General features: G+C 42.4%; 1 protein-coding gene across 2 annotated transcripts in view; it reads left to right on the forward strand.

Moving 5' to 3' along the window:
* The first annotated feature begins 3,342 nt into the window (after nt 1-3,342).
* Nucleotides 3,343-13,522, forward strand: part of ZGRF1 (zinc finger GRF-type containing 1) — a 53,792-nt gene continuing 43,612 nt past the window's right edge. For both annotated transcript variants that reach the window (XM_088448321.1, XM_088448322.1), the window contains exons 1-3: nt 3,343-3,420; nt 6,462-6,658; nt 7,321-7,460. In XM_088448321.1, the coding sequence (XP_088304447.1) occupies nt 3,394-3,420; nt 6,462-6,658; nt 7,321-7,460 (364 nt within the window). In that variant the 5' untranslated portion in view covers nt 3,343-3,393. The remainder of the gene's footprint in view (nt 3,421-6,461; nt 6,659-7,320; nt 7,461-13,522) is intronic.

Consider the following 13,522-nt stretch of genomic DNA (forward strand, 5'->3'; position numbering starts at 1 on the left):
CATGTTGGCCCAGGTAAATCTTTTGATGTCATCAACTCAGAAATGTTATTGGGTCAATATGTAGATTTTAATGTGAGGCATTTCTCTTTTTTCCTAACAGAGACACAGGCAGATGAGTCTGCTCCAGAGGGGAGCCTTGGCCGCCGAATTTCTGCTGGCTCTGCAGGGGAGGAACCAGTACATCCGGCTGAGGACCCTGCAGAAGCCAGTCCAGGGCAATCCCCCTCGCAGGCAGTGTCCCTCCTCACAGAACTCAATTTCAAATCGGATTTCCATACGGAGATTCTGCAGAGGATGGACGCCAGTCTGGTACGGGTGGCTGAGGCCCTGGAGCAAAATGCTGCGGCCAACGTGACCATTGGTCAGGCCCTGGCGGAAAATACCAGGGCCAACATCCGCATCGCCATTGCCCTGGAGCAGCTCGTTCGCCAGCACATGGTGGAGCCGACCTCCCTTCCTGCCGGAACATCAGGATCCTCCACCTCTGGCACAACATCAGCCAATCCTCCAAATGTGCCTAGCCCTGTGCCTAGTCCAGAGGCCACAACATCTGCCTCTGGACAGGCCAGCCCGATGACATCCCGGACCCGGTCTGGCGCCCTCCCTCCCCCATCCAAACGGGTGAAAAAACGGTGACAGCAATGGTGACTTTTCCCACAATCCTTCTGTGCTTGGCTCATATTCCTTTCTGGTCAAAACTTCCCTCTCCTTTCTTGTGAAATGTTATTACTTTTTTGTTGTATGTTTATGTCAACAGTTATGTTGGGCCAATTTGTTTGATTTTGGAACATATCTTTGGCCAAAAAAGATGTCCAAAATATTTAATTTATTATTTTTTTTTTTTGAGCAATAAATTGAAACAAAAAATCTGACATTGGATTGTGAAATTATTGTACAAATGGGTTACATTTAATCCTGGACCAAAAGGCAAAAACTGGCCCAAAATAAAAAAAAAAAAAAAAAATGGGCTCTTTAAGGAACGTTTAAAAATTCATATAACGAGGCAAATTCAAGAGGCACAAATAAAATGGTGCGAAAATTAAAACATGATGACATTATTGTTACAATAGGCCCTAACCACCAAATTGAGGGCAAAATAAACCCCCACAAATGTACGCAAATTGATTGTGTCATCCTGACATTAGCAGCTCTGAGTTCCACCTGCGTACGGTTTTGTGCCATCCCAAAAAAATGATTTCAAAACACATACCAAGCCGGTTCTCAATCCAACACTAATTGCTTTTCTGCCCGCCCGCGATTAATCGCAACAACATCGTGGAGTCCCGGGACGGAGGAGAAGGCCATCGCCAATGTGGTCGAGTAATCCAGACCCTAAGCTGTGCGAGCATTTTGAAGTGAAAGAGGATCATCCAGTGACGTATGAGTCGGTCCGAACACATTTTACGCTCGCATCTGCTAATGTATGTACACCCCAAAAACGCCTCGCCACGCCTGCGTTTTTCCATCTCCACCCCCGTCAACACCCTAAAACCCCCTGTTCTGTCAATCACATTTGACATGTCACTTCCTGTACGCTATTTTAGGAACGAGTCAAAAAAAGCTCGCAATCTGCCGTACGCACATGCGCAGTGTTACACCGACGCATGCGCGGTTAGTCAACATCGGAACGCAACGAGCGTACTGCTGTTAACGAGCGGCTCTGAATGAGGGCCTTTGTTGTTTCACTTTTCGACATAAAGAGTAAAGGCGCACATCCACTTGCTGATTTCAATGAGTGATTGAACGACAATGATATCGTTATCGTTCAATCGCTCATTCATTGTGCATGAATCAGGCACTAAAATGTCGGCAAATACCAGTGATGTGCGTTCACGCTGGTCATTGCTGGCATCGCTCCTTGCCCAAACATGCTGGTCAACCTGACGATATCCTCAGGTTGACCATGTTTGGGGATGATTGATGTGACTACACTGAACGACTGATCGTTCAGTGTAAGAACAGCACAGACTGTGAAACGATTGCACGATTACAATGTTGTAATCGTGCAGTCGTGTCACAGTTTGCTAGTGGATGTGTCCCTTAAAACTAAGTATAATGATTTTGAAGGGTGGATCGGTGGAAATAGCCACACTTACTTCAGGATGATTCACTGTTCACATTAAAATACAGCTTCTAAATTAATTGATCAAAACATGATGACTAGTATATTGCATTATACTTTGAATTTTATTATTTTTTTACATTTTGTTATAAAATATTATTCATTTATGAAATAGGAATATAGAAATTTAAAAAATCTTGAGAATATGTGAGATTTATAGTCTTAAGTTATGTGTATACTGTGATGAAGCTGCATTATGAAAGTCATTTAAGCTTGCTGTTCATGATTGGCTAATTAAGCCCTACAAAAATAATTAATTATACTATAGAAGCAGCACTTTTTATGTTTCTGACATGGAAATGCCCCTTTTAACATCACATGCAGGAGTTTTTATTAGTAAAGTTTATAGTCTTCGACCACTATATATACATAGTGTAGTTATTATTACTATTATGTAGCAGTTCCTATTATATATTTTCTCATGGGGTAATAAAATAAGTATAAAGTAAACATGAAAATGTTATTTGAACACTTGGGGCCTGATTCAGCTTGGCTCGCAGTTGCAAAGACGCACGGAATTGGCCGATGTTCGCTTTCTGCACATGCGTATGCATCGCCGTGTGCGAGCGGCTTACTGCTTACTGGAAAGCGATTGCAAAGACTACGCAGATTCATTGCAAAATGATTGACGGGAAGTGCCATTTGTGGCTGGATACGGGGAGGGGTCGGGCGAACGCAGGCGTGCCAGTGCGTCTGAACACGTTGCATGGGCAAGCATAAATTAGCCACTGCTAAACCAGACACAACTTGAGTACTCATTGCGTGCCTGGATGTTAGGAATTCCTGTGTTAGGTCTGGGCTTGGTCAAGTGTGCGTATGGGTCCGATGTTACCGATTGTTTCGCTATATTGTTCAGTATTACGGATGTGTGTATGGGTATGTGGGCGTCCTTATCTGAAGTTGTGATCGCACAGCAAAACATAGTGGGCGTACTAATGTTTTGCTTGTGATAGCAGATTAGCATACCTTTGCAGCGGCAGATTGCGCGCGTCTTTGCAACTGCAATCCAAGCTTGGTCTTCAATCTTTGCCGAACAAGCCACACAACTACTGTTTTCAAGTATCTAGTAATTGCTTTTCAACTAAAACTACCTCTCCTTCTATTTCTGTACAGAACATTTAAATATAATCATGTTTGAGCTGTCACAACGGCTGCACAAAGCCTTCTCCAAAGTTGACATGTCCTTCTATACTTCACCAAGTAAGGACGAGACACTTGGGAACAATAAAGCTGCTCCCCATTGTTTGCACCAGCAGCGTGCAAAGCTTCTAATGGTCAGAAAAGAAGGGTCCAATAAGGTATTGTGTATATATTTCATTCTAACAGTAATTTGTTGGGTTTATGAAAATAGATGAAGCTCAGGATTCCTTTCTGCCCTAAGCCCTATATAATTCTGTGCTCTAGTACACTTATCTTACCAAGTAACGCAGCAACAAACATTTTTCTTCTAATATGGTATAACTAGCACAGCTGTGGTATACCAGTTCCACAGTCATAATGTCGGCATCCGAATATTGCCATGGTCTGAATGTCAACATTGTTAATAATATTTCAAAAAAATACTTGATAAAATGGCGCTACACCTCAGAGCAGCTAAGGTTAAACAAAATGAGTCACCACTTCATAATAAACATAGAAAATACAGAAGAAAAACCTCACAAGTACTTAGAAGTCTTTTTCAAATATGAGTATAGTCCCAAATGTAGATGATGATGTCATTTCTCAGCGTAGCGTGTACTGAATCGGCTCTTACCCTTTCCATCTCGTATGGATAAATTATCCAACTTTTTAAGTGTGTGTAAAGTGTCATTAAAATAATGATTTATATCCACACCGTGAGTTTTTCTGTCTTTCCATGGGGATTTATGGGAAAACCAAAGGACTTTATGGAAAAGATACCTTTAGGAGTCTTCAATATGCTTTGCTGGTGTAAGCATATAGTAAGCATCATTCTACATACCTCTTCCTATTTGTACAAGGGTGTATAAAGTTTTCAGTATATATATAAGAAGCACACCTTCGGGAAATCTGTACATGGACTATCCCAGTAGTTCTTTGAATATTGTAAACTAGAAGGTTTTCTTAACATATTATTTTTCATTTCATTTTTTAAATTTATGAACCCCATGATGAAATCCTGAGAGAGTAAGATTGCTACGCAGAGAAATTACATCATCTACATTTGGGACTATACTCATATTTGGAAATAACTTCTAAGTGCTTGCAAGGTTTTTCTTCTGTATTTTCTGTGTCAACATTGTTAATGTTTACAGAGTCTACAAGTCAGCATTGACATGTCAACATTCACTATGTCGACGCTGGCACATTCTGAATGTTGACGTTCAGAACCATTCCACATCAGTGTCGACATTCTGAATGTTGACAGTAGGACAGCATACCAGTTGCACATATGAGCTGTAGCCAACAGGACTCACCCTTCACGGTCTGTAACTGTGGAGTACTGCTTCCTGGTGCTGGGTCTTGGAAGAGGGGACATAGTAAAAGTAATGCAGTTACTAGTGTGAACTGCTAACCTGAGCAGTGGAATGAAATGGTTTGTAAAATTAGAATTGCTTATTTGTAAAGTACTGAATAAGAATGGATTAGGGAAAACTATGTCAGTGATTATTAAACTATTGTACTTCAGGCCGTATTCAGTTAGTAGTGAAAAGCCGTTTTCGGCAAAACTTTTTCGCCGATGACGTCATTTTCACTGATTTCATTTTACCAATTTCAGCGTCTTTTTGCAGACGCAATAATGCAATGTAATAGGCAAAAACGTTTCGCCTATGAACACCCGGCAAAAAAAAGTGCAGAATTGGGGTGCATACTTTCGGAAACCACCCTGCACCCTTTGGACACCCCTCCCGACGCTAACTGCGTAAAAAAAAACGCAAAAAAACCCCACAAAGGACACCCCAAACAAGCACTTAAAAAAAAAAAGGCTAAAATAAATAAAGTTTGGGTACAAAATCAAAAACTATCGAAATAGCCTTTGGGGGGTCTGGAAGTATGGGGGAGGTTTTTTTTTATTGCAGATGCTTGCTGAAGGTGCGTTTTTTGGTGCACTTGTAAGCTTTTGTTTTTTAGTGATTTAGAACTATGCTTGCACCCATTTTCATGTACCCCAAATTTGATGGGACTACCTAATTTCCCCCCAAAAAGTTGCAAAATGCTCTTCTTCACCACTTGCTCAATGATGCTAAGTAGTGCCTAATGAGACCATTTAAAAAGCCCAAATACCTTTAGCAGGGTTATTCGGGGGTACCCCTAGTGAACCCCATGTTAGAGCATCTTTAGGGGGGGTGTCAGGCTGATTTTGCCAAAATTGACAGAACTTTTCGCCGATTTCCAATTTGCACATTTGCAATTGAATACGGGGATACGCAGAGACGCGTGCGATACTTTTTCACGCAGAAAAGCGGCGAAGATGGCGAAAAGTCCGGCAACTGACTTTTCGCTCCAAATTAAATACGACAGTGACAGTGAGGTGGTAGAAGCAAGAAATGGGTGGGGGTAAAGGGATAAATCAAGGAATAGTGCCATCTCAGTAAGTCCTCGTACCCACTGGTACAGTTACATGTGTTTTCTATATCATGATGTCACTGTGACTGTGATGTCACTGTGACAGATTGACAATAGATGGAATGCAGGTCTTGCTCCTGAAAGAAGTGGCTGTATGGCGTTATGTCACATTCTCCATCCACACTAGCTGGGCCGTATGGAACCTTAGAATTCATATTCAGCTGAATTTCAGTTTCAGAATCATACTGAATTCTGCTCTGATTTGCCACAGTTGTGCTGCAAAATTCCTTAGTGCTGGTCCTGATTTTATACACATTAAGACATTTAAAAAACAGATTCTTTAAAACCCTGCCTTAGCTGTGGGTGCTGGGATAGTGAACAGATAGTGAACAGACTTTGCAACTTTGACAACCCAGTGGTTTCCGTATAATGGACAAGTATCCCTTAGACCAGCTAAGAGCCCCATTATGCAAAAAGAGAGTAAATATAAACACACATCCACAATTACAATATAAAGTTTAATTGAATTCAAGACTTCCCTAAACGATTATTGACTATGCTATGAAATATAAAATATTCTTGAGTATTTATTCTTTACTCTTGGATTTAAGGTAATCACTTGTTGCCTATACTAATCCCTATATATACAATAACTTATTATCTCTGGTGTATTTAAACAGAGCCCACATTTTATTAGTTTGAATTATATGTGATTACCCCTTCTGTGCATCCTGTTTTAACAAAGTTATATTTTAATATATTTCTTTGAAATATGTAATATTTAATATGTTTTGCTGATTGATCTTTCTTTCAGGGCCGTTTCTTTTATACCTGTGATGCACCTAAAGCTGATCAGTGTAAGTTTTTTAAATGGCTGGATGAAGTAAAGGGGACACATCCAGACAGAGTGAAACCTGAATCAAAAGTGGTCTTGGGGGATATGAAGAGCCTGTCTAGCTATATAAGATGTCAGAATATAAAGCTGTATGAAGAGAGCCAGCTCACTATTAGGTGTGTGCTTTATGGGTCATTTATGTCCTTAATAAATTAGCATTTTGGTCATATGAAATATTTTAGATTCCAATGCCAGATTTACTTTTATTAACAGAGTGCAAAAGTGCCGTTACCCACAGCAACCAATCAGCCAATTGCTGGTATTGTCTAATGCTGGCCATATATCAGGCATCTGTTGAGCAAATTCCCCGTTCTGCCGATGCCTAGGTCAGGTGATCGGCAAAGTCCAACATGTTGGACAATCTTGAATTTGCCAACTCTGACCCCAAAATAATCCGAATTATCCATTCAGGAATTTTTAACATCCACCAATCGGCAGATGGGCTTCTGGGAATCAAAGATTCTGCCGACTGATGTATGGCCTAACTTACACTAGACTGATTGTAGCTGTTCCGTTACTACATTTGTAATCTGGTGCCACGTGTGACAACATGGGTGTATTCACCAGTAACTTTTTTCAGGTAATGGGGGTGGAGGGTGGCTTTGATCTAATGAACATTGACTGTAACATAATAAAGTACGGTCCCTCTAGGAGTAAATCTAGTAAAAAGTAAATGCTTCAAATAAATAACTAGAAACCCTCCTTTATTTATGGGAGTAGGGTTGGTCCAGTGTATTGTGAATCTAAGAAACTGTTGTTCTCACATTGTCTCTTACAGGAGAATGTCCTCATTACCAAAGAGACAGTTTGGGAAGTTTACAAAAGTTGTGAAAGCGGATTCAGAGTTTAGTGATGTATCAAAAACCAAACTTTATCTTAAGCTGAGTAGGAAAGATATTTCCTCTGTTTACAGTAAAGGTACAGTATGACTCTACTATGGTTGTTATAATAGGATATGTATGAAGTTACATATGCTTACAATGGGTAGCCAGACTGTTGGAGAATTTTGCAGGTTTTCATTAGACCTGTTTATTATCTGTAAACTGATATTTTAGTATAATCCTCTGATTTGTAAGGATTTATCTGAACAGCTTTGTATTTAAGTACAGCAGTTACTAAGTACTAACCTTAACAAAGTAATAGTTCATTGAAATTAAATATCATTGAAAGATATATATAATTCCAGAATCAAGAGGGCACTCTCTTTCAAAAAATAGAAAAAGCTTTTATTAACCATATGAACTTAGGGCCTGATTCAGAGCCGCTCGTAAGCTCCGAGCGATGTTTGCCCAACTGCGCATGCGTACGGATCGTTATACGCATGCGCGAACCAGTCAGTGCGGTCGAAATTCATGTGCTCGCAAAATAGCGAATGCCTGATAATTTGAGTGAGAGAAAGAGGCGTATGTGGGTGGTAACGGGGGAAGGTGCTTGAAAACGGGGAGTGGAGCTCCGAACGCAGGCGTGCTTAAAGGTCAAAACAGGCGTTTTATGGGTGTGCATAATTAAAACAGCAGCGTCATTGACCACGTCACTGGGTTATTTTATAGTCAGAACTGCTCACAAAATTGTGGTAGGAAAAACCAACCCCAAGAATAGCGAGCAGTTCATACCCTGGTCGATGTACTCGATTAATCTAATAGCGGAAATGACGTAGGATGCGAGTGGCCAGGGGGCGTATTTTAAAAAAAAACTACCGCAAGTTTGGTTCGCTCGTTCAGACCTAGAGGCGTGGACAGACCGCAAAGAGCGAACGGTTGATTTGAATAGCCACCCCTATTTTCTGGACGAGTGAGCGCTAATTGCGTCCGGCTCTGAATCAGGCCCTTAGTCCATTATTTTTCACCAATGTTAATCCAGCCTCATCAGGCAACTTTTCATCACCACCCAGTAAAATTTAATCAGTATTAGCCTCCTAGCACAATCCAGCTCTGCAGCGTCAGGCTGATCAATAATCACCCATATGTACGGTGCATGTCATAATTGCATATCCATTCTCTATTCGTCTGTCGACCCCAGTCCCTTTAGCTCCAGACCTTTAAAGACCAGCAACATCACATCACCTCTGCACACTATGGAGAAACAGAGGTGATGTGATGTTGCTGGTCTTTAACGGTCTGGACGAATTGAGAATGGATATGCAATTATGACCTGCGCCGTACATATGGGTGATTATGGATCAACCTGAAGGCTGCTGAGCTGGATTGTGCTAATATACCCCTGCTACTGCAAAAGTATAAGTCATGTGAATGACCACACATACACTAGCAGACGGATGGGGAACACAAAAGGACTAAAAAGTTAATTAATCTCTGCAAGGACTGAGATGCTGCCAGTACATTTGTAACACACATCTCATGTCCTCACATTCCTCTCCCACTTTTTAGGCCTTGTTCCCCGGGGGTGATCAGGAAACATTACTGACTGGGCGAGGTTGGGTGCAGGGTAAAGCATCTTGTGGGTGAGTGTGTCACCAGTGTCCCACAGAGTAATGTAACATAAGACCCAGGCTGTAAGAAGCAGTCTAGTTAGACAATCCGCATGTACAAATTTAGAATATAACATTTCCCCTTTTTCCACCAGAGGATTTAGCAATTCCCCCAAGTCAGATGTTAAGTGTTCCCCCTTCACATTAACCCACCCCTTTCCCCAGAGCATACCAATTGGGTGTCCTAATGCCCTCACTTCTGGAACACAGGGGCAGTGGGTACCTTCCCCCTCTCCACCTTGTACAAGTAACGGCTGCCCATGGGCAGGCAAATATTGGGGCTCTGTACATGGCACTTCCGTGGCAGTGTCCATTCCTTCCTCCCCCAAACACCAACTGGGGGGCTGACAACTTTCAGTGCAACATGTGGGCTCCTCAATGCCCCCCGATGAACCTGCTATCTGGAACAATGCAGTTAGTGGCTGCAGGGGAGCCACCAGGACAGGCTGGTCCTGTCCCAGCCCTCCCCCCTCAAAAGCCAGTGTCTCACCTGGAACTACTTCTGGGCTGTCCTCCTCCTTGGTAACTCCCTCTACTAGCCTGGTTGGCTGGATAACTGGTGGAGTACCACACAGGGTTTTAACTGCTGAACACTCCAAAATTATCTCCGTGAATGCCTCGTGTTCTGTGAGATGCAGGGGGCCGGGTTGTGCAGTACCTTCTCCCTGGGTTGGGAGAAGGGGTTGCAAGCGCTGTCTCCCGACATCCACCTGGTCTGTACTTGCTGGAATCTTACTAGGGGTAGGCAAATCCCCTGGCACATAGTTACAGTCCAAACCACTGTCAGGGTTATTACAGGGTTATAACAAATCCTCTTCTGATTTATGATCTGATGTTAGGTTAGCAGTCTTTGCTACCCATGTTCCATTTAAATCACAGGGTACGTACCAGCAATTTGCCGGCAACTCCTCAGTTTCCAAATAGCTAAACGGGAACAATTCTTCATCGTCTTCAGGTGGGGTTAGGATAGCAGGATATACACAGGGCATTTTCTCCTCAGCCTCCCCCAATGAAATAAATGAGTCTGCCATTACCAGTTCATCACGATGGGACTCCCCCAGCTGAATATGCTGGGCAGCCTGTGCCATCTGCGACTGGTATGCTTGTGGTCGGGAAGGGAGACAGTACCCCCCCAACCTCTGGGATCTCCTATCAAACACCATCCTCATAGATCCCCTGGCAGCTGGTTAATAGGTCTACATCTTCCACCTCAGAAAAAGGGAAGGTATAATGCGACTCCTCCTGGGGTGCCTGTATTGTGGGCACTGCTTCCTTCACTTGGGCGCTAGCCTCTTCCAGTACAGTACACTGGGCAGCTGTGTCCTTTGGGAGTGGGAGAAGCTGTTGCAGATGGTGCCTTTCCGCATCCACCCTACAACGCTGGTCCCGCGAGCCTGGGGTATCCAGGAGCCCCCGATCTTGGGCCCTCTTCCTCTGCCACAACAAAGCACGACTCCAGACACTCCAGTTGTTCCCACACACTCATCCGTGGGCCGTGACAGAGGATAAATGTCCGATAAGCAGTGAACGCTTTGGTGGGGTCCTCCTGGTCCTGGAGTATACACTGTAGGATTTCCCTGCGCGTACCGAATTGGCCATGGATGCCCCGCAGCTGGCATTCTGCTATCAACTCCTCCATGCACAGTTCTTCCAGAGGGCTTAGAGGCCCCACTGACAATGATTTTTCTCCACTGGTAACACATAATTGCAGGGCAGGCCCCTCGGTTGTCTGCTCGGGTTGCAGTGGTCCTATTTCGGATTTTTTTCTCTGGATTTGTCCAGGAGGACAACTTATCCTGGACCTGCCCTTCTGTCTTTGTACAGTGGCTTCCTTGTATCATTTGGGCCATTGTAACCTTCACTTCCTCTGTGAATTCTTCAAACTCTGGTTCATCCAGCATATTCCATGTGACTGCTTCACTTCTGCAGTGCATGAAAGCATCTCCCACATAACACAATTTGTCTGTTAAGCTGGATACTCTCCACCCGCTGATCATCCTCCGAGCTTCATTCCAGTACGCCCATATGTACTGCATCCTTATAATAAATAACATGTCCGGCTTCCTAGGCTGCCGACATGCCAACGTACCTCCATCCACGAGCTTCACTGCCCTAGGAGAGTTGAGGCACTGACTTTCTTTCCTTAGCACCATTTTACCTTTTACAGGACTGACGACCACTCAGTTGCTGGGACCACTTTACTGCAAATTCCTTACATATGGCCTGATCCTCTCTTCTCTATTGTGAGTGACTTCACGCTTTCACTGCTCCTTGATTGATGTCTGAATGATCCCACTGTAGCTGCCGCCAAATGTGAGGATACGGGGTTCTCTCAATCACCCAGACACCAAGCAGATGAAACCAACGTGATGGTTTATTTTTCCACAGCACACAGCAACAGATAATATGTATGGACAAGCGGTAAATACAGTGAACAGGCAATAAACAGGTAGCAGTCCAGAAAGAGGCAGTCCCAGTAGAGTATAACGTCCCAGAACAATTCCACGATATAGCTAGAGACCCCCAGTCCCCACAGTAGAAACTATCACTGATCACACTTGCAGTGAATAGCGCATAAGTCCACTCAATTGTTTCCAGGACCCCACACGTAGAAACTATCAGAGATCACACAGCAATGATAGTCCTTAGGCCCAACCGAGCGTTTCCAGGATCCCATACAGTAGAAGCTAATCACAGAACACACAGCAGTGAACAGCGTATAGGTCCTTGCAGAATTTCCAAAGTATAAATCCACATAGAACTGGTGATGCGTTCCACTAGCACCTTGGCAGAGCGAGGCCTCTTAGCCAAAGTCAGCGACTAAAATGTGGAGCTGCCTTCGGTGACCTGTTTTGAAATCTTCCCATTTCCCACGATATTGTGACCACCCAGGGTGGTTGCACCGTTTCCTGATTGGTGCGCGTCCCTTCTGCTGTCACTTTCTCCTACCTCCTCCGGATATTACTTCCCTGATGAACACCTGCTGGGTTGGTTCCATTCAGTCTATCAGATTCACGTGAGGCACAAAACAGGCAAATGGAAGGAGGAGTAAATCATGAGCGTCCCCTGGGGAGGTGGGAATTAACTTAGAGGGTCTTTTGTTCTGGGAGGTGTCACCTTGCTCTAGTGGTTATGAATAACACAGACATATGGACCAGACTAACATCAAGGCTTATCCAGTATTAAAAATTACAGTTACTTACATTATCACAGTACATAATATACCCCTGCTACTGCAAAAGTATAAGTCATGTGAATGACCACAAATACACTAGCAGACGGATGGGGAACACAAAAGGACTAAAAAGTTAATTAATCTCTGCAAGGACTGAGATGCTGCCAGTACATTTGTAACACACATCTCATGTCCTTACAATATGGTTAATAAAAGTTTTTTCTGTTTTTTGAAAGAGAGTGCCCTCTTCATTCTGGAATTATTAATGAACTAGTTTAGTATTATGCTGGCTACTTTAGGGTGAGCACCTCGTTGGTTGTGAACTCTTATGGTGAGTGCATACTATTTCTATGTGTATGTAATATGTATGTGTGTGTGTGTGTGTATATATATATATATATATATATATATATATATAATATATATATATATATATATAGTGTATATATTATATATATATATAAAATATACAGTAGGTCCCGTCAGTCCACACTCAATTTATTGAAGAATTAGTGCTGGGGTAGCAATTGAAGCAGAGTCTCCGAACTCCAAAACATATTTACAATATAAATTGCACTCACAAGACTTTTCTATTCAGCAGACAGGTCCTTTATTGGTTTTAAGAAAAAGCCATAGAGGGAATCAACGTTTCAGTCCTCACTGGGACTTTTGTCAAGAAATATATATAGTGATCGCGCTAAGTGAAAAAATGTGTGGGTCCCGGGGACCCCTCACATTAAAAATCAGTTCCTACTTCACTATTTCTGGGTCTCATCACATATTATGGTGGTGAGGTCAGGCAGCAGTTAGGACCGTGCTGGAGGAAAGGTAGCAGATGGGATAGAGGTGGTTATGGGCAAGCAGCAGTTGGGGTAGAACTGAAGGTAAAGGCAGAGAGAAGTTGGGTTAGTGAATAAGGCAAAGAAAAACTCTGTTTGGTGAGCACTCTTTGTAGATAAATGTAGTAGTAGATTAAGTATAAAATTTAACTTTTATTCTGTCTAATAAAATAAATACTACCTGATATCAAACAAAACAGGACAAACAAACATATAATCACAAAAATATCAGCAAAAAGGTTCATACAGTATATCACAAAATGTTGTAATAATTACACGTACAGTACATGTATATTAATATGGATCAATCACCCTATTGTAATGCACCATATGGAAGAAATAGACTGATATCTATATTACCAGTATGAAATTATAATGATCCTCTATGTTCATGGCGAAATATAATGAATACATATACTAATTAATTATTAATAGATTTTCACAGCATCATAGTTCAAGTTTGTACCCTTAATTGTAT

Source organism: Taudactylus pleione, unplaced genomic scaffold, assembly GCF_031769625.1.
Source record: "Taudactylus pleione unplaced genomic scaffold, aTauple2 ptg000454l, whole genome shotgun sequence".
Classification (NCBI taxonomy): domain Eukaryota; kingdom Metazoa; phylum Chordata; class Amphibia; order Anura; family Myobatrachidae; genus Taudactylus; species Taudactylus pleione.